The 27,137-nt window shown below is 37.2% G+C and overlaps 1 protein-coding gene across 1 annotated transcript; it reads right to left on the reverse strand.

Moving 5' to 3' along the window:
• Positions 1–18: 18 nt before the first annotated feature.
• Positions 19–26,991, reverse strand: LOC115624383 (tyrosine-protein phosphatase 10D). Its single transcript, XM_030519094.1, has 15 exons — positions 26,912–26,991; positions 9,496–9,677; positions 9,303–9,438; positions 9,134–9,237; positions 8,586–9,077; positions 8,375–8,527; positions 4,285–4,572; positions 3,619–4,218; positions 3,249–3,569; positions 2,851–3,189; positions 1,487–2,069; positions 1,239–1,435; positions 1,107–1,183; positions 914–1,048; positions 19–861 (listed from the first exon to the last, which is right to left on the reverse strand). The coding sequence occupies exons 2-15, from the start codon at positions 9,590–9,592 to the stop codon at positions 145–147; spliced, it is 4,239 nt and encodes a 1,412-aa protein (XP_030374954.1). The 5' UTR covers positions 9,593–9,677; positions 26,912–26,991; the 3' UTR covers positions 19–144.
• Positions 26,992–27,137: the final 146 nt, after the last annotated feature.

Genomic DNA, 27,137 nt, shown 5'->3' on the forward strand with positions numbered 1-27,137 from the left:
ATAAAGACCAAAACAATATTTTGAATGTATAATATATGTATATGCATATATCAAATCGAAAATGTAACATTTACGAAATATTTTAAATTCCCAGCACCAAGCTTTTGTTGTTTTCACCGAAAAAAAAAAATGGTTAATAGTCTTTTAGCCATCTTTGGTGTGTTTGGGATGATGTAACGATTCCGGAGCATTACCCTTCCGGATGCCGGCAAATGGTGAGGAAAAAGGCAATGGTGGTGGTGCATTAGCCTCCATTTCACTGCGTTCAAAAGTCTTCCCTGGTTCGGCATCAGATGGGTCCGGTACAATATTATTTAATGCATCCGAGTCAGGAAAACTAACCTTCTTTCCTGTGATTGGGGTTATTGTATGCTTAGCGCGGCCTTCTGATTTAAGAGCAATGCGAGGAATTTTGTGTTTAACCAGCTCGAACGTGCAAGAATATAGAAAAGTATACTGCTGTTGTGTTTGCACCATTTTCATGCGTTGAAATCTCAGTTTCTTGACGGTTTCGAAAATATTTATTTTCGATTCACTTTTCAGCCGCTGCATAATTAGGTCTAGACCAATAAAAGTTCCAGTACGACCCACGCCTGCACTGCAGTGCACAACAATTGGTGAGTAGTTAGGACGTTTTTCTGCCTTTACTTTGCGTAGAAAGGTAATCAGATGCAAAGGATTTTCCGGGCATCCATGATCAGGCCATTTCTTAAAGTAGAAGTGAATCACTTTCTGTTTAAGCCCGTAAAGGTCATGCACCACAGAAAGTTCAGTGCGTTCATAAAGCTCAAAGGATTCTTTTGACTTAACTCTCACGTTTAGACCACGCATGGTGTATGGAAAGTATTCGTGGCATTTAATCTAAAAATATCAATATCAAGATATGCAGTCAAATCTAATTTACCTTACTTACTGAGTTACCCTCGCGAAATTGAGTGACTTGGACAATAACCCTCACATTATATTGCAGTATCATTCTCCAAAAGTCCATGATTGTCTCTGGCTTTGGCCCTTGCGTAGCAATATATTCCTTTTTGCGTGTATGTCCCTATAATGTAAAATTCATTTTAAGAACGGAAATATATAATGTTGATTTAATAACCTACATCTATAAAGGAGGCATTGATGTAGTCGGACCCCGAACACTCAGAATCAATATCCAGTATCACCCTATTCTTGTCATCTAATAATCAATGCATTAGCTTATACTTTAATGTTATCTAAATGAATTAACTCACATGGATAAATATCTGCATAGCGATTCTTATGACATCCCAATTCAGAAGCGGCATAACTGAGCTGAGCGACTACTGTTATCTCCTTAAATTCGCGTGCCAATTTTTCCGGCTTTGACACTTCATTATAGAATATAGCAAAATTTTTGGGTGTAACATTTCCAAAAGGATCTTCTATGCCTTGGCCTGAGTCGCGGTGCCTGCATGTCAGAGTTTTAATTAAATATCTTTTATGTTGTTTAAGAACGTACCAAGCAATCCGTTTTCGCACCCAAAGTACTAGCAGCCCTACCACAAAAGCCAATAGGAGGCAACAGCACACGCTTACTAGTATTAACGTAACCTTGATGGCTGCATCTGTTTTGAACTCAAGCAACGCCGCATCGTTGTAGCCAGATTTAGTAAACAACCGCACTACCAAATGGTACTCCGTGTCCGCTTTAAGGGGCCCATTGCAAAAAGGTTCAGACTCATCAGGACACTTCCCAATACCAATGGTATACGTTATTTCTTGCGAACCGGCAGTGCTAATATTCGGTTCCCAACGCACCGGCGTCGTTTGATACTGGCAGATGCAGTCTCCGTCTTGGTCAGCCGCTTCCCATGGCCTAACTGGGGGCCAATTTTGGTTGGAGTCCAGTGTGTCGTTTTGTAGATCCATTACGCTGGCACAACTCTTTTGCGATAGCAACAAGGCAATATACTTGATTGTACCCGCATCAGAGCTCATTATATCAATTGGTAGACGAACAATAGCGGAGCTTGTCGGATGATTTGTTTCATAAGCATTGACACGCATATGGCCAATTACATCCTCACTTAAACGCGCTGGTACTAATAATGCAAAAAAGACAATTACATGAAAACACATATATCCGTTATATACTGAAACGTAGAGTACAGTATTCTAAAAAAAAAGTAAAAAAAACTTAAGTCGGGTGTCCTGACTTTTAAATACTCTGTACATATGTTTACAATAATTATAGAAAATAAAAAAATTAAGAAAATTTAAAAAAAAAATTGAATCTATTTTACTTCTCTCGGTATTCGAACTCACGCAAAGGGTGTATAATTGCACATATACAAAGCAATTGCGTCTATGCGAGTGTATGTATGCCTATGCGCATCTATTCGTGTCTGTGTAAACATGTGTGCAGTCAGTTAAAGTCCAAGATGCCTTATGTGAATACGCAGAAAATGTGTTTTTTGGGATACCCCTCTACCCCCCACGCAAATCGTGATTTTCTGTAATTCCCGTAATTCCTGGAATTTCGAACTCAAAGTAGCCCGAGTTAGTGATTGTGTGTCCGTTGGCCAAGTTTCACTACGATAGACCGATTTAATAGGAAGTTATAGCCATATATTTGCTGCCCAAGCGCTGTCCGCAGCTGTTGTTGATGCTGGTGCTTTGGTTGACTGCAAACATGCTCACGCTTTGTAAATGTGAAATTATACACACTTTACGTGAGTTCGAATACCGAGAGAGGTAAAATCGATCAAATTTTTTTTTAATTTTCTTAATTTTTTTAATTTCTGTTATAATTCTAAACATATGTACAGAGTATTTCAAATTCGGGACACCCGATTTTAGCTTTTTTATTTGTTTTATACTCACTGCCCGCTGGTGCTTCAAAAGTTTTATATTCGCCTTCACTCAGCTCATCCACATCAAGTGTTTTAACTGCAACACTGACCGTATAATTATATTCCGGCTGCAGCATTGTTTCCGTATAGGACATGCGACCACCACCACTTGTATCAGGTGGCACCGAACGCATAAAGTAAGTCGGTTGGCTGGAGTTTCGTTCCCCCCGAAACTTGACCTGAAACGCTTCTATTACACCGTTTGATTTACAGGGCATATTCCAAAACACAGTGGCATTAGCACTATATGCGTTGCTATAGGGATTGGGTCCACTTATGGTAATGTTTAGGTCCGAAACTGGATCGGACACTGTGAATGAATTTTTGAATTATTTATCATTCAGCTATAGGGTTTTTAATTAATATAACCTCCAGGCAAAGTCTCAGCAATCAGAGGCGCTGTATATTGTCCCAAACCGTAATCATTCTGCGCTGCTACCTGCATACTATATTCAATGGCCGGAAATAATGAATCAAAAGATGTCTCTAAGTTGTTTAATGGTATCGGATCCTTCATTTTACCATCGATTATTGGACAATTAGAAGGCACAAAGTAGGCGGGCTTATAAAGCATTAGATACACAATGTAAAACCTTATTTGACCATTTGAGTAAATAGGTTCTCTCCAACGAAAATAAAGGCTGTTACTGGTTCTGTTGAGTACTTCCAAATTTTGAGGCTTCTCTGGAACTGTACGAATTCATGATATTTATAACAGCTTAACCATCATCATACTTACAATAGCCTTGGGTACGTTGATCTAATATTCGTTTAGATTTTGATGCACCAGCCATATTGTGCAGAATGACATCGCAGGTGTAAGCTACATCTGGAGAAAGAGGTCCTAGAGTGGCTTGGAAGCCTAAACTTTGCGTATGACTCTCAACGTATCTCTCAGCGGTTTTATATGGAACATTCGTCAAAGTGGAGCAATTAAAGTATGCAAAATATGTTTGGCAACTGTTGTCGTTGTCCTGATTACGTGCATTCAGCTTCAAGCCGTGCGAGCTTCGGCTCACCAGCTGCAAGTCGATCTTTTTTGAGTCTACAATGGCCGCTTTTGTTTCTATCTCCATTTGTATTGGCAAACCATCCAGTTTCTGCACCGTGTACGGTATTATTTGTATTGTGTATGATTGACACGAACTAAGACCTGTGTCGAAGAGAACCGTGTTCTCTTTAGTTGTCCTGCTCAATGCGTCGACAGTTATGTTTTCATCTAGCCAGCCGACTGTACGATAACTATCGATGCAGAGATCGCCATACTTTGGTGTATCCCAATGTAGCTCTATGGATAACGGTTCACTTATCCAAAATGCATTCCATATTTCTGAAGGTTCTATTTACAGATACAAATACAGATACAAACATAAATAAGACCATTTTCTAAGCGTTTAATACTTACGGTCCTCATTAAGGACAACGGTGTTCTGATAGCTCGGCCCATTGGTTCCATTTAAAGAAATTGGAACAATTTGAATTTCATACGATCCGCAAGGATCTAAATCTTCAAACACCACAAATAGGTCGTTGGCTAGCTTTTGAGTGGTGTTAAACTGCAAACGTTGTGCGGGCCCAGTCAGATTTACCTTATAATTTGCCACACATTTCGCATTAGAACTGGGCTCCTCCCATTGCCAAAATAGCTCTGTCGCTGCTATTATGTTTGTAGGATTTGTTATGGCGCTAGGAGCTAATAAACGTTTTAAGTTTTTATAAAGCTTAAAAAGTTATGATATGGTCATATGCTTTTTGGATAACTATTGCGCCTACCATTGAATACAGGCAAGGGGGTACGCTTCTTTTTACACCCTGTACCCGAAGCGTAAAAAGGGAATATTAGGTTTGTGCAAAGTATATATTCTTGATGAGCATGACGAGAGATATCAATCCAGAAATATCCGTCCGTCTGTCCGTCTGTCTGGATAAGCGCCCGGATTTTGGAAACAGCTGCGCGTGTGTTAACAAAACTTGGTATTTAGACGCTCCTAGTCCCCAGTCTATACAAGTTTATTTTTTTTTATTTTTCCTCTCCGATACAGAATTTTGTCACTACTGTCCACATTTCGAAAGCTACCAAACTTTGCATAATTATGTATCTACTTTTGTTTTGCATTTCATCCAAATCGGTCAATTCTAAGAAAAGTTATTAACGAAACAATATCACTCCAGTACTACGCCCACAAACTGCAGCCTCCAGTTCGATCTTCTTCATTTTTCTTTTGCTATAACTCAGTGTCGGAAGTTTGCGGGTACAGGGTATTTACCTGTAGGGCTTGCTCGACTGTAGTCTTCTCTCTTGTTATTAATTAGCTAATTCATATACGCACATTAAGATATGTGAACTTAAATTATTAATTTTCTTTAGTTTTTAGAAGACTCTTCCACGATAAACTCTTCTACAAGGTGTTTTCCAAAATAAACTTTAAAAAAAAAAAAACAGAACAAATGGTTTTTTCGGCAAAATCAATTTATTTAATTCAAAATAGTTTCCTTTTGCTTCAATACAGCTTTTTGCACGATCCAAAAGAATGTCGAACGAGTGTTTTAGCTCATTGGCCGGTATGGCCGCCGGTATGCCGGTGCAAGCCTTTTGAATAACGCTTTCCTTTTATGATCAAATGCATTTTTCCGAAAATACGGCGAGTGGTTAATAGTTAAAATGTGATTTTTGGTCAAATAATCGGTCACAAGCGTCGATCGTCTGAGCAATTTTTGGTCGTCAGTCAATTTGTATGGAACAAACCGTGCACACACCTTTCGTAAGCCCAAATGTTCGGTGAAAATGCGATAAATCGATGTTTTGGAGATGTTCAATTCCATTTCCATCAATTTCAATGATGATTTCGGCTGATTTTTGATGAATTCACGCACAGTTTCGATGGAATTTTCGGATCACGAATTTTGATTGGCCCACATGTTGATCGTCATTTATGTCCTCACGACCACTTTGAAATGTCATGAAATTCTCACTGGACAATCGATAAAGATAGCAGATTCTAACGCACCAGTCGACATATAGATAGCGCCACCAGGGGGCGTTAGATTCAAAAAGTCCTGTATACTTTGGAAAGCACCTTGTAATTCCGACTTTTATTCGGCATCTAACTATCTGTGTCCGCTTAAAAAACATAATCCTTGAAAACATATATGTATATAGTAATTAATTAGCATTTTGCCGAGATTCAGTCATTATAGAACGAAGCCATATTTTAACTTTTCTCAGCATGCTAAAGACACCGTACTACTTTGATCAAAATCAGTAAACTGATTTGAGTTTTATCTTTTTGATGCGTTGCCACATCTATCATTAACATTCCTACCAAATTTTATCGCCATTGATTGACATTTGTAATAGTTATGACGTCTTGAGTATATTTAAAATGGATTTGACGAATTTGAGTTGTTACAGTTTGTATTAAATTTTGCATTAAAATTGAATAGGAAAGCCTTAGAAATATTGGGAAACTAATTCGACAAGGGCACTCTTAGAACAAATAAATATTAGGGTGTCCCGACTTTGAAATACATATGTTTATATATAATTATAAATTAAGAAAAATAAAAAAAAAATGTTTATCGATTTTACCTCTCTTGGTATTCGAACTCACGTAAAGAGTGTATAATTGCACATATACAAAGCAATTGCGTCTATTTGAGTGTATGAATGTCCATGCGCGTCTATACGTGTCTGTGTAAACATGTTTGCAGTCAACCAAAGCACCAGCATCAACAACAGCTACGGGCAGCGCTTAGGCAGCAAATATATTTATGGCTATAGCTTCTTGTCTATCATAGTGAAACTACAGACACATATCTCACTAACTGATGGTATTTGCAAAATTTGAGTTCGTAATTCCAAGAATTGCGGGAGTTAAGTGAGGGAGAGGGGGGAGGGAGGGAAATTCCAAAATACACATTTTCTGCGTATTCACATAAGGCATCTTGGACTAAAATTTGATGTCCCTAGGTTATATGGTCTCCGGAAAATCGGGAAAACCTCCATAGGAGGGAAGTTGGGGGGAAAATCCAGAAAGTAAAACAAACTTGCACAGCGTACACACATAACGCATACAGACAGACAGACAGGGCTAGATCGACTCGTCTCGTCATCCTGATCAAGAATATATATACTATTTATTATTGTATATACTCCTTCGGCCTGTTACATTTTTCACCTCCCGCAAACCTAATATACTCTTGTACATTTCATGTACAGAGTATAAAAACGGCCGCTTACGAGTGGCATGAACGCTTCAGAAGAGATCGTGAGATGATGAACCTAGTGGCCTAGCCGTCGACATCAAAAACTGATGAAAACATTAATAAATTGAAAGAAAAGGTGATCGAAAACCGCAAATTTAGCATTAGAGATCTGGCAGAAGACGTGGACATTGCTTATGGTGGGATAAAGGAGGTACCAGAAAAGAGTCCAAGAAAGTTACTAGAGACATTTTCAATTTGCATTATTTTGTTTCAAAAATCCTTGAGAAATGAAGGATATAAATATAAAATATTCCATACCCTTTAGGTACAGGGATAATAATAATCTCGTACCAGCCCAACTGAATACCCTGTACCTGTATCTGCAGAACGGTGCATTAAAGCTTATTTTCAGGTCACATGACATAACGCCCGAGGACTTAACGCACCAAAATTATGTGTGCGTTATGTCTCTTAGAGCCTATTTCAGGCAGTTGTACGAAATCCAAATGGCCTTAACTCCATAACTCTACTTAGACACCACGCACAAGGTGATTTGCATCACAAAATAACTGGGTTAATCTATTGATTTTTTAGCATATTCAAATAATTCCATAAACTCATAATTATAATAATATGAATAATAATAATTATAGAAATGATCTTGTACAAATTATTCAATGAATCAATGATTTTATAAATATCTTTGAACAAATAATGCTACAATATTAAACAAGGGAGGAATGCTAGAGTCTTAAATATCCTGTACCCACTCCCAAAAAAAAAAAAATTCAAAAAGTTTTCAAAATTAATTTTTAAAAATTAAATTAATTGAATAAATTAAATAAAAACAAGTGGAGAAGCTTAAGCCGGGTGCTCCGACTTTGAAATACTCTGTACATTTTACATTTATGGCTATAACTTCCTTTTAAATTGACCTATTATAATAAAACTTGGTATACGAACACATCATCACTAACTGCAGGTATTTGCCAATTTTGAGCAATAACGGTAGTTAATCAAATCAAATCAAATTAAACCATTAATAGCGGAGGATTGGGGGGTGCATCGGGAAAAATTAATATACTTTATCTACCTAGGGCTTAGGGGATTCCATACCAACTTTGGTAATTCCCTTTGGAAACATAAAAAATGGTATGGTGGGAAAAAGTTAACTTTTTATTTAAAGCCCATTTGGGAAAGATAAAGAGTATCCAAATTATATTAGTTGATTAACCGACAGTCATTTGTCATCCAAATAGTATATGACTATTATTATCCATATCACTTACTTTTTTCTGCCGATATAAAGCTCTCTGATGATTTGGCCGTCTGATTATCATTTATAAATACCTCAAATGTATGTAGCTCGCAGCCTTGTAAATTCATCAGCGTAAACTGCTTTAGGCTGCCATCCTGCGAAGTCTCCATCCATTCGCACTCAACTTCAGAGAAAGTAAAAGTAACTTAATAAGATAAAATGGCCGAAGTATCATCACCTACCAGTACTCTCATTAGGTACGTTAGGCACTATAGTATTTCCGGTGTCGTCTGTTTTTCTATATCTAAGAGGCACTAATGTCGTTGTGCCTTCATCGCAGTTGTCCCGCCTCCACACAAATTTGTATATATTTATACAAGTTTTATGCTGCACATCGGGCCAGGTAATACGAGTGTCTCCATTGCTCTGGTTCGAAATACTCAATGTTAAATCTCCCGGCTCGGAATACTTTGTTGTTGCAGCTTTTGAGTCGTTGCCCACTACAACACTTAGTACGTCTGTTGTTTTAATATTAAGGTCAAAGTTCTGACAGGAATTCAGATTTTCAAAGGTATAGGTGTAGGGACTATCTCTTAGTTGCTGCGTAGAATATGAGTTATCAGAAGATGTAGCTGAGATCCCAAAGTACTCAATGCACATGCCATCGGTTGTCTGCCATTTTAGTGTAATACTATTTTCTGTGCACTCTACTGAAGTGATTTCAGTGGTGGGCTCTGTGAACGCACAGCCAAGTATTAGCTTAAAGTTTAACATTAATAAAAGCACTTACCTTTGTACTCCGTTTTTGATTCTATGCTCTTGTCCGGCAGCAGTACGCCCTCTCTAGTTAGAGTTATTATAGATGTGTAGGTGGAGCAGGGATCCAAATTATCGCTGCATGTGAATTTATGTAATTAAATTGGTAATAATTGATAAATTATAAATCCTTATTATCCTACCAAACATTCTGCTCGTTGGCTATTATGTCGTTTCCATTTCGATTGCGACACAAAATCTTGTCGAATTGGTATGTTTGTTCATCTTTAAGGGTAAAACTCAGAGTATATGCCGTAGCCACAACAATTATTTGGTCATCTATGTTAACAGCTTAAGGTCAATTGTTCAAATATGAATAATTATGAAACAACTCACCTCCAATTTGGTCGTCACTCCTCACTAACTGTGCCAAGATCACATACATAAGAATAATAAGGCCATAGAACCACCTGCTTAAGTGTGCGATGTACATGTTGGGGTCATATTGGGCAAGCGTTTAAAAGGGCCGTAAACAAGAAAGGAATATTGAAGTCGAGCAGACCCAACGTTAAAAGCCTCTGTAAAAAGCATTTTTTTAATTTTATAAAATACTTTTGGAATAAATTTTTAATAAAATTAAATAAAAGAAGAAAGGAAAGTTACAGTCGAGGAACGACTTCTAAATACCCTGTATGGAATGACCACACAACAACAAAAACAATTATTAAACTGGAATGGAATGCTAGAGTCGGGCGGATCCTGTTCCAAAGCAAAACTTAAAAATTATTTTACAAAATTTTATTAATTAAATGCAAAAAATGTAATCATCAAAAATTAAATTATCCCTCTGAATATGAAGGAATACTTCAGTTTAAATGTTAGCTTCTTAGCTGTGACCGTTTGGGTTATGCTGTGTTGACGTGATGTTTTTTTAAATTCCAATTTTTCCATCGGAAACCCTGAATAATTTAGGCACCAAGAATAATTACAACAAGAGTAGCGTTCTACAGTCGAGCAAGCCCGACAGTAAAATAGCCTGTACTCTCCACAAAAAAAAAGGAAAATTAAAAAAATTGAATTATTACAAAAAATGGAATTTATTAATTAATTAATTAAATTAAATTAGAAGACAGTACCAATCTTAGCTTCGAGAAGTAAAGACGTGCGACTACCGACTGTTTGCAAGTGCAAAAAGTGCTTATCAGTAATCTATAAAAAGCCAAAAAAAAACAAGATAGAACGCTACAGTCGAGCAAGCCCGACAGTAAAATAGCCTGTACTCTCCACAAAAAGGAACAAGAAAGGAATGCTAAAGTCGAGCAGGCTCAACTCTTAAATACCCTGTACCACCCCACAAAAAAGTAATTAAATTAATTAATTAATTTAATAAAATTAATTAACTAAATTAATTTAATTAATTAACTAAATTAAATATGAAATATTCCATGCAGGCATACATTTACCTTTGCATCAGAATAGTGTCTATGCGTGTTTGTGTACTTGTACATATGTATGTATGAGTGCATTGGGCGTGGTTATATGGCTATAACTTTTTTTCCGATCATTCTATCATAATGAAACTTGGTATACGGATATATAATCACTAACCTAATGTGACTACCAAATTTTAGTTCAAGTTCATTCCAAGAATTACGGGAGTTATAGAAAATCGTTAATAGGGGGGGAGTGGGGGGGTGGATCAGAAAAAATGAACAAACTCGTCCTTTCTCGGTCTCAGGAGAATCTGTATACCAAGTTTGGTTATTCTAGCTCTTATACTTTCGGAGATCCTTCCGTTCATACAGACAGACGGACAGACGGACATGGCTATATCGACTCGGCTTGTCATGCTGATCAAGAATATATATACTTTGTGGGGTCTACCAAGCCTCCTTCTGTGTGTTCCATGTGCTCTCGCACAAAACTAATATACCCTTGTACCCTTTGGGTACAGGGTATAAAAATTAAAAAAAAAAAAAAATTAAAAAAAATTAAATTATTAAAAAAATGAATGAATTAATTAATAAAAATAATTAATTAAATTAAATTAGAATACATGTTTATGTTCAGTTTAAACAGCATACATTTACATCACGTACCTATGCGTGTTTATATGCGTGTATGTATGCAGCACAAAGTTGAACCAAAGCAACAACAACAACAGCTGCGGGCAGCGCTGCCGACAGAGCTGCAGGCAGCGCATGAGCAGCGATTTTACTTATGGCTATAACTTTCTTCAGAATTGACCTATCATGATGAAATTTGGCACACGGACACATTAGTACTAACTGGATGTACCTACCAAAATTTTTAAATTCCGAGAATTACGGAAGTTATAAGAAAAAATACGAATTGCGGGGGAGTGGGGGGGTGTATCAGAAAAAATAAACAAACTCGTTCTGTCTAGGGCTTATAGGAACCTTGATACCAATTTTGGTTATCCTAGCTCTTGTACTTACTGAGATCCTTGCGCTCATACAGACAGACGGACATAGCTATATCGACTCGTCTTCTCATCCTGATCAAGAATATATATACTTTGTGGGGTCTGCCACGCCTCCTTCTGTGTGTTACATACATGCGCACAAAACTAGTATGCCGCAATTGCCTTAAATTTGGACACCCCACCACCACTTGTAAAAGCCCCACAGCATGCACCAATTGTTCAGAAGAGCACCACACCTCTGAAAACGCAATTTGCAATATAGAGAAATACTGCATCAACTGCAAGTACGACACACAAAATAACCATAGCCCCATGGATAAATCTTGCCCCACTTTTATCAAACAGAAAGAAATTACAACGATCAAAACAATTGAAAAAGTCGACTATAAAACTGCACTCAAAACGTACCACAACCGACATGCTCACCAAACCACATTATACTCGAAAATAGTAGCAGAACCAGCAGTAATACAAACGGCAAGACCACAAAACACTACACCATCCTCAACTAATACACCTACATCACTGAGACAGAGCACAAATCAAATACAATACAACCATAACAAGGCACAAAACCAAAACCTTATCAAGCCAACGCCAGCTAGACACATCATCACGTACGACGATCCCTTTGATACCATCATGGACATCACCCCATCCAAGGAAGAAGCCAAACCACTTTCTACCCAACTCACTGAAGACATCAAGCTCAGGATTTAGAGCAACAAACTAAACACCCTTGCCAAACCCCTTAAATCGAAAGACAAAAACGAGCATAAACATAAAAACAACTCGTAACCCCTCTAATCAAAAATATATAAACTTTACATTATAATATGCTAAAAATTCTCCAGTGGAACCTAAACGGTTATGTAAACAACTACAGCCACCTACAAATCCTAATTAAAACACACTGTCCCAAAATAATATCCCTACAACACTGTTCAAAACATACCCATCCCAATCAATTACTCATTATATCACGAGAACACAGCCACAAACGGATATGGAGGAGTGGCACTACTAGTACACATCTCCATACAACAACAACAAGTAAATTTAAATACTCTAGAATTTGACAACGTAGCAGTAACAATACACTCTAAAATCAAATTTACTATAGTCTCGTCTTACATACCCCCAAATAAACCATTCGAAATATGTATGGCAGCCTCCCACAGCCACTTATTATAACAGGAGATTTTAACAGTTGGCATCGAAGCTGGGGATTGTTTGCCGATATAGCCAACACTCTTTGTAACTACTGGTCCACTTCAGCCTCAGATAGTAACTTCTCCACATTATTCCGACAGCACAAAGAACAAGTAAGCACCAACTTACCATATATTCAACCTCCTTCAACTATGAACCTGGAAAAGGACATCACTATCCTCGAACTAAAAACCCCGTTTTAAACCAACTTAAAGGAAAGACACCAGGCATAGACCGCATTAGTTACCCAACGTTAAAAAATTTGTCCCCTAACCTAGAAAGACGCCTCTTTAACCTATTTAACAATATAATTGACGGCCACATACCACAACAATTCAAACTAAGCAACATCATCCCTATACAGAAACCAAATACAGACAAAACTCTAGTTACCTCCTATTGCCCAATATCGCTTAACTCTTGCATAGCAAAACTACTGGATAAAATAGTTGCAAACCGGCTATGGTGGCTAGCCACGAACAGCAAACTACTCGACACCCATCCAATGGGATTTCGAAAGGGGAAATCCGTGTTCGATGCTCTAGCAATGTTAGACCACCAGATCACATCATCCCTCTCAACAAAATCACACCTGTCCATAATATCTTTAGATTTTGCTAAGGCGTTCGACAATCATCGACGAACTCATCAACTGGAAAATAGGACCAAAAGTTTTAAAATATGTAGTTAACTTTCTCTCCAACAGAAAAATAATAGTTCAAGCCAACCAATTTCACTCTACACAAAAACCACTAGAAAACGGAATCCCACAAGGATCCCCCAAGGATCAGTCATACTTTTCGCCATTGCATATAACAAACTAAATAAAACAATAGCCAAACACAAACGACTAGACTTTTCAGCTTACGCAGATGACTACACAATAATTAAAAAAATCCACAGAACACAACACTCTCTTAATATCGACAACATTCTGTGCGACATACTACAATGGTGCAACTATTCTGGATCATCACTTTCCATAGCCAAATACAAACACCTCCACATCTGTCGTAAAAAGAATTGCAACTTCCAACTTCAATCCAACTCATTCTCCTTGCTAAACATGACCTCAATCAAAATACTTGGGCTAACATTCACAAAGAACTATAAATGGGACCAGCACATAGAAAATCTTAAATTGCAACTGTCAAAGAGACAACATTATAAAATGCTTATCTAGCATCAAGTCCAACACTGATTCAAGCAATTAACTCAATCATCCTCTCAAAAATAGACTTTGGCTTACACCTATACGGTAATGCACCCAAATCTATCATCAACAGCCTCAAAACAATACATCACTCGGCATTGCGTTTAGCAATAGGCGCATATCGAACTACTCCAATCAACAACATATTATATGAGACTAACATACTACCCATAGAAATAAGAATTATTCATGCAAAACAAAAAAATTTCAAGACCATTATGAATGCCAAAAACTCACCAATAGAGAGTATTTACCAACAAATAAAAAAAGCTAAGAGGCGACCCAAAATACCTTATTCCTTAATAGACACTATACATTATTACAATGAACTACATATAGAAATATCACCATTTAAAACCCCGAAAGAACCTAAACCCCTATGGTCATTTCAAAATAAAATAATAAACACTTCCCTCCACTCGAACCTTAAAAACGACACTCCAGCAATAGTCTACCAACAAAAGTTCTGTGAACTCAAAGGAACTATGGCGGACAGAAGATTCCTGTACTCCGATGGCTCCAAGTCGCCTGGCGAAATAGCTGCCATACTCGCAGCTTGTAAATACGCAGCAAAACAGAAAGGGAAATTTGTTATATGCACAGACTCCATCTCACTCAAAGCGATACAAAACACCACTAACCAAAATTTCGATGCCGAAACAATCAGAAATATTACAGCAACAAAAGGCGACAAAATACATCTAGTCTGGGTCCCTGGACCCTGCCAGATTGCTGGCAATGAAACAGCGGACCAAACGGCCAAAAATGCCTTTAAATACCCTCTCATTTATGAGCGAAATCTAAACGTATCTGACATACGTAAACACATTAAAGACAATTTATCAATATACAGCGATCAATATACATCAATATACATACTACAAAACGGTTAATCCTAGCAAAAATAGAATCGACAACATTCCATATCAAAACACGCCCCGACTAGATGATACTCCGACTAGGCCACACAAATCTGACACACAACTTCATACTAAACAAAACTGCTCCACCAACCTGTCCACACTGCAAAATTCTCCTTACTCTAAACCACATCCTACTTGATTGCGCCCTATTTCAAATAGAAAGATCCAAATACCTTAACCCATCAATAAAAGAGATAACAGCACCTACCAACATCCAACAAACAATAGCGTTCCTTAAGGCCACGAAAATATACACGCTAATATAATCAATATTTTTACATCCTTAGACCTAAGCTAAAATCAAACAAATGTAAAGAATTATTACACCCCAATAAGCTTAAGGTCCCCGCTGCTATAGCTTAATTAATTTAAGTAACTCATAATTTGCAATATGATAATATAATAATAATAATAATATAATAATAATAATAATAATAATAATAATAATAATAATAATAATAATAATAATAATAATAATAATAATAATAATAATAATAATAATAATAATAATAATAATAATAATAATAATAATAATAATAAAATGAGAAGACATGTTTATGTTCAGTTTTAACAGCATATACATCACGTGCCTATGCGTGTTTATATGCGTGTATGTATGCAGCACAAGGTTGAACCAAAGCAGCAACAACAACAACAGCTGCGGGCAGCGCTGCCGACAGAGCCTCAGGCAGCGCATGAGCAGCGATTTTATTTATGGCTATAACTTTCTTCAGAATTGACCTATCATGATGAAACTTGGCACACGGACACATAAGCCCTAACTGGATGTAACTAGCAAAAACTGCAAAATTCCAAGAATAACGGAAGTTATAAATAAACACGAATTGCGGGGGACTGGGGGGTGTATCAAAATAAAAAACCAAACTTGACCTGCCTAGGGCTCAGGGGAACCTGGATACCAAGTTTGGTCATTCTAGTTCTTGTACCTTCTGAGATCCTTGCGCTCATACAGACGGATATGGCTATATCGACTCGGCTTGTCACCCTGATCAAGAACATATATACTTTGTGGGGTCTGCCACGCCTCCTTCTGTGTGTTACATACATGCGCACAAAACTACATAGTATAGCCTTTTACCTCACTTACCTTCTGGGGAGCTGATCAACTAGACGAATATTCTCAGTATTGAGCTTGTTTCTATAGTATATCATCCTCATCTTAAGAAGCAATATTTTGCATTCATTAACGAACAACATATTTTAAAGCACATGTCTCGCGTCAGTCCTTATGAACACACCAAATGAAACATACAGACTTAAACCTACAAAAATCACTTGAGTTCCCAAAACACTCCTTAAACAACAACACAAATGCCCACATGCTATTTTAATGAAAAACAAGAAAGGAATACTAATGCCGAGCGATCTCAACTGTTAAATTTCTTGTACATCCCACAAAAAAAAAAAATGGAAATAAATTGTTTAATTAATTTAAAAAAAAAAGTTAATTAAATTAAATATATAAATTATTCAATACATATATGCAAAAGTGGAGACATGTTCATGCACAGTTTCAACAGCATACATTTACATCAGAATCGTGTCTCGGCGTGTTTATATGCGTGGATGTATGCAGCACAAAGTTGAACCAAAGCAGCAACAACAGCAGCTGATGGCAGAGTCCCGGCAAAAATAATGTCTACGGCTATAACTTCCTTCAGAATTGACCTATCATGATGGCATACGGACAGATATCCATAAACTGGATGTATTTGGCAAATTTGAGTTAAAAATTCCAAATATGGAAGAAACACAAATAGCGGGAGTGTGGGGGAGTGCATCAGAAAAAAAATACAAGCTCGTCCTTTCTCGGACTTAGGATAATCTAGATAACAAATTTGGTATTTCTAGCTCTTATACTTTCTGAGATCCTTGCGTTCATACAGACGGACGGACAAACGCACATCTTGTCATGCTGATCAAGAATATATATACATTGTAGGGTCTGCGAAGCCTCCTTCTGCCTATTACATACATTCGCATAAAACTAGTATAGCCTTTTACCCTTTGGGTACAGGCTATAACAAGAAAGGAATGTTTATACACAGTTCAAATAGTGTGTGTGTGTTCATTCCAATAAAACAGCAACAACATAATCCACTGCTGGCACATGGGCACATATGAATTTAAGGTTATCACAGATTTCCTATAATAGAATATATTGGAATACAGACTTAGCGCTAATGAGAGACCTAATGAAGGAGCTGTTAAGAGCTAATGTTTACACCAGGGGGCACGAAATTTTAAAAGCCCTATAACAACATCTACAACAAAATTTAGCGTTAGGGCTATGAGTGCCCATACATGCAGATTCAATTGAACGTACAATTTTCAGAGCAAATGAAACCACTAAGTGGTATCTTACCTCCAGAATGATAGCTTTACTTGGAAACCAGAACACGAGTGTGGTATATTTACAAATGTTCGACCTTAGAGTCGAATATAAAAAGGATCATCGTTGTGTTTTTTGGCAAAATCGCATCCCACCTGAATCTAAAGCCGTTGATAAGATCTCTAAGAAATACGTGCACATGGTCGAGCTGACTGATAATGGCTCATTGCTGAACAACAGTAAGATCCAGATTTGTCTGTCATTATTTCTAAATTGCATAATAACGAGCTAAGTAAGGACAAGGCAAAAGCAAACGAACACAAAAAATTTGGGTAAATCACAGAAAAATAAAAACAAGTAAAAAAGCTAAAGTCGGGTGTCCCGACTTTGAAATACTCTGTACATATGTTTACAATAATCATAGAAAATAAAAAAAAAACGAATAAAAAAAAAATTGGATCGATTTTACCTCTCTCGGTATTCGAACTCACGTAAAAGGTGTATAATTGCACATTTACATAGCAATTGCGTCTGTGTGAGTGTATGTATGCCTATGCGCATCTATTCGTGTCTGTGTAAGCATTTTCGCAGTCAACCAAACAGCAACATCAACAACAGCCGCGGGCAGCGCTTGAGCAGCACTGCAGCAGCAAATATATTTATGGCTATAACTTCTTGGTAAATTGGTCTATCATAGTGAAACTTGGCATACGGACACATAATTACTAACTGGGGGTATTTGCAAAATTTTAGTTCGAAATTCCAAGAATTACGGGAGTTACGATTTGCGGGGGAGAGGGGGGAGGGAGGGAAATTCCAAAATATACATTTTCTGCGTATTCACACAAGGCACCTTGGACTAAAATTTGGTGTTCCTAGGTCTTATGGTCTGCGAGATATAGGCGATTATACGAATGGAAAATCGGGAAAACCCCCATAGGGGGGAAGTGGGAGGGAAAATCAAAAAAATAAAACAAACTCGTATAGAATACACACATAACGCATCTTCGTGCAAAATTTGGTGTCTCTATCTCTTATAGTCTCTGAGATCCAGGTGTTCATACGGACGGACAGACAGACAGACAGACAGGGCTAGATCGACTCGTCTTGTCACGCTGATCAAGAATATATATACTTTGTGGGGTCTGCCACGCCTCCTTCTGCCTGTTACATTTTTCAGCTCCCGCAAACCTAATATACTCTTGTACATTTCATGTACAGAGTATAAAAATGGTAGAAATAATTGCTTGCCAGTGGTACCGAGAGCATATAACATAGATGGTCCGTAATAAATTACTACAAGTATTAGCTTAAGAAAATATTCAAGTATGTACATAGATTTGCAGAAAACGGTATTACATGTAACGTATCAAAATCATCAGGAAATGTTTAGGAAGAAGTGCAAGGTAGAAATACCGTGACATACAAAACACATTGACATTAGTGGCAAATTGAGTGATGACAAGTGATTTGAATGAAATCTAAAACAAATGCAGATATTTGTGTATTTATGTGCAAAGTTTGATTTATGTAGGACTAAAAATGTAGACAGTATTGGCAAAATTCTGTAGTGAGGGGAGGGAAAATCAAAATAAAATAAACCCGTGTAGCTTAAGAACTAGGAGCGTCTATATACCAAGTTTTGTTAATGTGGACTCTGCTGTTTGCGAAATCCAGGCGTTCATCTAAACTGAACCACATATCTAGATCGATTTCTCTCGACATACTGATTGATAATATATACTTGTATGTATGTATGTATATGTACTTTTTTAATTAAATTAAATATATAAATTATTCAATACATATATGCAAAAGTGGAGACATGTTCATGCACAGTTTCAACAGCATACATTTACATCAGAATCGTGTCTCGGCGTGTTTATATGCGTGGATGTATGCAGCACAAAGTTGAACCAAAGCAGCAACAACAGCAGCTGATGGCAGAGTCCCGGCAAAAATAATGTCTACGGCTATAACTTCCTTCAGAATTGACCTATCATGATGGCATACGGACAGATATCCATAAACTGGATGTATTTGGCAAATTTGAGTTAAAAATTCCAAATATGGAAGAAACACAAATAGCGGGAGTGTGGGGGAGTGCATCAGAAAAAAAATACAAGCTCGTCCTTTCTCGGACTTAGGATAATCTAGATAACAAATTTGGTATTTCTAGCTCTTATACTTTCTGAGATCCTTGCGTTCATACAGACGGACGGACAAACGCACATCTTGTCATGCTGATCAAGAATATATATACATTGTAGGGTCTGCGAAGCCTCCTTCTGCCTATTACATACATTCGCATAAAACTAGTATAGCCTTTTACCCTTTGGGTACAGGCTATAACAAGAAAGGAATGTTTATACACAGTTCAAATAGTGTGTGTGTGTGTTCATTCCAATAAAACAGCAACAACATAATCCACTGCTGGCACATGGGCACATATGAATTTAAGGTTATCACAGATTTCCTATAATAGAATATATTGGAATACAGACTTAGCGCTAATGAGAGACCTAATGAAGGAGCTGTTAAGAGCTAATGTTTACACCAGGGGGCACGAAATTTTAAAAGCCCTATAACAACATCTACAACAAAATTTAGCGTTAGGGCTATGAGTGCCCATACATGCAGATTCAATTGAACGTACAATTTTCAGAGCAAATGAAACCACTAAGTGGTATCTTACCTCCAGAATGATAGCTTTACTTGGAAACCAGAACACGAGTGTGGTATATTTACAAATGTTCGACCTTAGAGTCGAATATAAAAAGGATCATCGTTGTGTTTTTTGGCAAAATCGCATCCCACCTGAATCTAAAGCCGTTGATAAGATCTCTAAGAAATACGTGCACATGGTCGAGCTGACTGATAATGGCTCATTTCTGAACAACAGTAAGATCCAGATTTGTCTGTCATTATTTCTAAATTGCATAATAACGAGCTAAGTAAGGACAAGGCAAAAGCAAACGAACACAAAAAATTTGGGTAAATCACAGAAAAATAAAAACAAGTAAAAAAGCTAAAGTCGGGTGTCCCGACTTTGAAATACTCTGTACATATGTTTACAATAATCATAGAAAATAAAAAAAAAACGAATAAAAAAAAAATTGGATCGATTTTACCTCTCTCGGTATTCGAACTCACGTAAAAGGTGTATAATTGCACATTTACATAGCAATTGCGTCTGTGTGAGTGTATGTATGCCTATGCGCATCTATTCGTGTCTGTGTAAGCATTTTCGCAGTCAACCAAACAGCAACATCAACAACAGCCGCGGGCAGCGCTTGAGCAGCACTGCAGCAGCAAATATATTTATGGCTATAACTTCTTGGTAAATTGGTCTATCATAGTGAAACTTGGCATACGGACACATAATTACTAACTGGGGGTATTTGCAAAATTTTAGTTCGAAATTCCAAGAATTACGGGAGTTACGATTTGCGGGGGAGAGGGGGGAGGGAGGGAAATTCCAAAATATACATTTTCTGCGTATTCACACAAGGCACCTTGGACTAAAATTTGGTGTTCCTAGGTCTTATGGTCTGCGAGATATAGGCGATTATACGAATGGAAAATCGGGAAAACCCCCATAGGGGGGAAGTGGGAGGGAAAATCAAAAAAATAAAACAAACTCGTATAGAATACACACATAACGCATCTTCGTGCAAAATTTGGTGTCTCTATCTCTTATAGTCTCTGAGATCCAGGTGTTCATACGGACGGACAGACAGACAGACAGACAGGGCTAGATCGACTCGTCTTGTCACGCTGATCAAGAATATATATACTTTGTGGGGTCTGCCACGCCTCCTTCTGCCTGTTACATTTTTCAGCTCCCGCAAACCTAATATACTCTTGTACATTTCATGTACAGAGTATAAAAATGGTAGAAATAATTGCTTGCCAGTGGTACCGAGAGCATATAACATAGATGGTCCGTAATAAATTACTACAAGTATTAGCTTAAGAAAATATTCAAGTATGTACATAGATTTGCAGAAAACGGTATTACATGTAACGTATCAAAATCATCAGGAAATGTTTAGGAAGAAGTGCAAGGTAGAAATACCGTGACATACAAAACACATTGACATTAGTGGCAAATTGAGTGATGACAAGTGATTTGAATGAAATCTAAAACAAATGCAGATATTTGTGTATTTATGTGCAAAGTTTGATTTATGTAGGACTAAAAATGTAGACAGTATTGGCAAAATTCTGTAGTGAGGGGAGGGAAAATCAAAATAAAATAAACCCGCGTAGCTTAAGAACTAGGAGCGTCTATATACCAAGTTTTGTTAATGTGGACTCTGCTGTTTGCGAAATCCAGGCGTTCATCTAAACTGAACCACATATCTAGATCGATTTCTCTCGACATACTGATTGATAATATATACTTGTATGTATGTATGTATATGTACTTAAGGGCGTACGCAGCTTTTACCATAAGGGGGGCAACAAATTATAATTAAAATAATAATTTTTGCACATGGTCAATGAAAAAACGTCAACAAATCCAACTGAGTTCCATTTTAAGGCGAAATAGTGCACCATAATAATGAACGTGTGGTCGACTTTATATGGCAAAATTTGTTGTACGACCTTGTATGTATGTACTTCATGGGGTCGGAGATGCTTCCTTCTGACTGTTATATACTTTGCACAAACCTAATATAGGATAGGGTACCCTACGAGTATAAGGTATAAAAAAATCGGAAGGAGTATGTTATAGTAGAAGTTGATGCTTTCCCTTAGTTTGTTTATTTTATCCACACATTGTATTTAAACACGGAACATTTTATAAAGGCAGTCAGTTCGGCAATTTTATTATTTGGCGTGTCGGCTCGTATCTTTGCTGATGAGGATAAGAGCAGTATTCAAGCACAGGGCGTACTAGAGCAGTGTAAAGAAGCTTAGTGGTATAAGGGTCATTAAATTCCTTGGACCAACGTTTAATGAATCCAAGTAATCCCTTGGCCTTATTGACAATACTAGATATGGGAAGGTTAAAGTTCAAGTTGGAATCAGAAAGAACCCCAAGGTCTTCAACAGTCGATATACGTTGCAATGGCACATTGTCAATCGTATACGTGACTAAATGGGGCAAAGGTCGGTGAAATGTCATGAACTTACATTTAGAGCAATTGAGGTGCAAGTGGTTAGCTAAGCACCAAGATTGCATGCAGTTCAGATCATCCTGCAGGCGATGAAAATGAGAAGGGTCTTTATAAGTCAGAACAAGTTTCACATCATCAGCATACATAAGAATATGAGAGTGTGACAAGGTAGCGGGGAGGTCATTGATAAATAATGCAAAAAGTAAGGGACCAAGATGGCTACCTTGAGGCACACCTGATGATGCAAACACAGGCTTAGAAATGTGCGACCTAAGCAAGATCCGTTGGGATCTGTCTTTTAGGTAAGACGAAATCCAACACAAAAAAGCGGAGGGAAATCCTATACGACTTAGCTTAAAGAGCAGAAGATCATGGTTCACAGAGTCAAATGCTTTACTGAAGTCAGTGTAAGCGACATCAGTCTGCATTTTTAGAGTAAATGCTTCATTTACTAAGGAAGTAAATTCTCTCAAATTGGTCGTAGTAGACCGTCTCTTTATGCAACCATGTTGAGCTGGAGATATGACAGATTTACAGAGGTGCTGTAAAGTGCTGCAAACTATTTTATCAAATAATTTCGGTATGGCAGACAACTTTGCAATTCCTCTGTAGTTTGAAATATCAAACTTACCACCCTTTTTATGAACAGGAATAATAAAAGATTCTCTACAAATAGTTGAAAAGATTGAGGAACCATGTGACAGATAAAGATTTTAAGTAATGGCTGTAATAGGGAACTAGAACACTCATTGAGAACACAACTAGGAATGTTGTCTGCTTCAGGACAGTATGCAGATTTTAAAGATTTGATAGCAGAAAGTAGACAGCTATCAGTAATTATGGGAGCGTAAATAGTGTGGAAAGATGAAATGCTATAAGGATAAGAGGTACTACTAATAGAGACAGAGGAATAAATAGACTGGAAGAAGTTGGCAAACAAGCCAGCAGCTTCAGAATCGTTGCTGGCTTTTTTGTCACCAAGGAAAAATGATGAAGGTAGAGAAGCAGTTTTACGTTTAGAATTAACGAACTTATAGAATTGTTTAGGGTCCTGTGCAAATTGCATCTTGCATCGGGCAAGGTAATTATTATAACATCGTGAATTAAGAAGAACAAAATTCGATTTCGCTATAGAGTATTTATAGAAGTCAAGAGATAGGCCTGACTGCTTATACTTTTTAAAGCATCAAGATTTAACATTTTTTAAGTTTGAAAGTCTTGGTGAAAACCAAGGAGGTTTTGATGACGCAGACGATATGACACTATTTGGGATACAGACATCAAAAAGACCATTAATAGTGTCAAAGAAAAACTTGACGGCTATGTTGATATCAACCGCACTATACAAAAAGGAGCAATTAGTTGCTAAAATAAGTTCGTTAAGCAAAGAAAAATTTCCTTTGCGAAAGCAACGACGTGTTTTGTTAGAATTACTATAAATGTAGGAATAAAGGTGTGATTTGAAAATGTAGGGTGGTAAGTATCTTCAGGCACTGACAGGGGTAAAGACCTAGAGACTACAGCGCTACTAGGGTCAGTGACATAGACGAGATCAAGCATTTTGCTGAGGTGATTAGGTATAGGATTAATTTGAAACAAAGAAAGATCCAAAAATTCATGCTCTGCTGAGGGCACCAAAAAATTGGACTCATTGAAAAATGACCATTCTATGTTAGGCAAATTAAAATCACCTAGCACAACAAACGCATCTCTGTCACGGAGATGAGTGGAAATTGCTTTAATACAAGTTATATGTTGCATATAAACTTGAATATCGGAAGAGGGAGGTATATACGAGCAAGTGATGTAAAGAGCAAAAGACGGCAAAGTTACTTTAACAGCAACAAATTCAACATCATTTGGCACATCACCATCAATGATTTCCGACCGAAGGTTGGATTTGACTGCAATCAGTACCCCTCCGCCTCGACGACTCGGACGATCATGACGAAAAATACAAAAGTCATCTGATAAAATTTCATTATCAGATCGTAGGATTTAACCACGTTTCTGAAAACGCAATAATATTAGAATAAAAAGAAAAACTGCTCAGAAATAAATTCCCGAGCTTGGACAAAAGACCACTAACATTCTGATACAGAATATTAATCGAAAAAGGTCGCGAGTCTAGTTTTTTAAAGCCGTACTTGACGTTGGTTTCGAAGAAAGAGTACTAGACTGTAAATCAACAGGCAGTGACGAAACTCGTTTTTTCTGCCTAAACTCATGAACAATCATATGTGGAGGCCAAAATTTTTGGTCACAAATAATTGAAAAGCCTCAGGCGGAACACTTATTTGAAACGAGGCTATTTCACGGGGCTCAGCAAAACTGAACTTCGAAATGAATACACTAGCCGTCGATTTACTGCCAATATAGGTTGCTATAGATTCACAAGTGGTATCGGAAGATAATCTTGATACAAAAACTTGTCTTCTGGGAGCTATAACAGTAAGAGCCGGGGGCTGAGGCAGAGCAGAAACTGACGCACAATCTGCAGCTCGTGATGAGACTGCGGGGAAAATTGCAGAAAATTTTATGGAGGAAGCTTTCTTAGAAGCTTTCGAGGCCACTACTATGTGTGATTGCCTGTAGAAGTATAATAGTTAAATTCAAGAACAAAGGCAATTCATTTAACAAGTAAAAAAGCTAAAGTCGGGTGACCCGACTTTGAAATACTCTGTACATATGTTTACAATAATTATAGAAAATAAAAAAAATTAAGAAACTTAAAAAAAAATTTTTTTGATCGATTTTACCTTTCTCGGTATTCGAACTCATGTAAAGGGTGTATAATTGCACATTTACATAGCAATTGCGTCTGTGTGAGTGTATGTATGCCTATGCGCATCTATTCGTGTCTGTGTAAACATGTGTGCAGTCAACCAAAGCACCAGCATCAACAACAGCCGCGGGCAGCGCTGCAGCAGCAAATATATTTATGGCTATAACTTCTTGTTAAATCGGTCTATCATAGTGAAACTTGGCATACCGACACATAATAACCAAATTCCAAGAAATACGGGAGTTACGATTTGCGGGGGAGAGGGGGGAGGGAGGGAAATTCCAAAATATACATTTTCTGCGTATTCACATAAGGCATCTTGGACTAAAATTTGGTGTTCCTAGGTCTTATAGTCTCCGAGATATAGGCGATTATACGAATGGAAAATCGGGAAAACCCCCATAGGGGGAAAGTGGGGTGGAAAATCAAAAAAATCAAACAAACTTGTGTAGAATACACACATAAGGCATCTTTGTGCAAAATTTGGTGTCTCTATCTCTTATAGTCTCTGAGATCCAGGTGTTCATACGGACAGGTTCAGGTTCAGACAGGCAGGGCTAGATCGACTCGTCTCGTTATGCTGATCAAGAATATATATACTTTGTGGGGTCTGCCAAGCCTCCTTCTGCCTGTTACATTTTTCAGCTCCCGCAAACCTAATATTCTTCTATACATATCATGTACAGAGTATAATATTAATGTATGTGAAGAAAGTACAACAAAAGTTCGTAAGGTGCCTAACGAATTACACTGACTTTGCTGAAATCATGGTTTTAGCCTTAGCCTAAATGTGAAAAGGAAATTATAGAGAACGAAAAAGAAGAGTTGAGGAAGTATAGCCACGTGCCTCAATATTAAAGTTATGCAGCTCAGTCTGCTTCAGTGAGTCAAGGGCAACTATACAATTGCGAATTGCTGTTCTCGATATAAAAATTGCTTAACATGTGGGGTCTACCACGCCTCCTTGGGAGACAATTGTACCACATTGTATATATGTATGTATGTACATATTTACATATATATATAGATTAAATTTGACTCATTATTACATTTGCACTGAGCTTTGGATGCACAGTCCAAAGCAGACAAAAAGCATTTAAAAATAAATAAAACTGCTTCATTTCTGTATTGATACATAAATGACTCTTATCTTTTTGTGAAAGTAGCGGAAAAGGCAACACCATATAAACCGACATGTCTGTACAAATTGCATTGAGTTTCAGTTAAGCAAATCACAGCGCTACCAACCATGTACCTACCGTACAAAAATAAGTCAATAACAGCAATTTAACGCGATTACAAAGGCGGGTACTACAGCGTTATCTCCAATATAATAAGGCCCGCTGATAAGGTGAATGCGAAAAGAAGTAATTGGAAAAAAATGTATATAATTTCTGACACAATAGGAGCAATACAACTTAAAATCTCAAAAAAAGCCCCTAATACAATTTAATAAGGCAGTATTAATGGTTCCAACAGCTAGGCTGTCGTCCATAATCGTACATAGCATATACATACATACATTTGTATGAATATATTACATACATACGTACATATATAACGGTAAAGACAAGTGCAGCCTTTTTGACGTTATCACAAGCGTATAAGTATAATAAAAATCAAAATCATCCATTTGATTAGAATTATATCGATACATTTGGAAAAAATTGCGCATAATCCAAGTATTTTAACCTTTATCTTTAGCTAACACGCCTAACTATTTCTGGTTTACCTAAGTAACCAATTTTACTCACTTGAAAACTTGTTTCTAATACGTGTAAGGAATGCGTTTTCTAGATGTATAAATCAGTTTTCATACGATAAATTCAAAACATATTGTCGCGCAATTATAACCGTTTTCGATGGGCATTTATTAAACACTGAGCACATAATTGAGCGTTATGCCTTTGAACTGATAAGAAATGCTATTGAGAGCCCACTGCCGCATGTATATATCAAAGATAAAAATGTAGATATATG

Source organism: Scaptodrosophila lebanonensis, unplaced genomic scaffold (genome assembly GCF_003285725.1).
Source record: "Scaptodrosophila lebanonensis strain 11010-0011.00,11010-0021.00 unplaced genomic scaffold, SlebRS2 tig00000001-arrow-pilon, whole genome shotgun sequence".
In the NCBI taxonomy this organism is placed as follows: domain Eukaryota; kingdom Metazoa; phylum Arthropoda; class Insecta; order Diptera; family Drosophilidae; genus Scaptodrosophila; species Scaptodrosophila lebanonensis.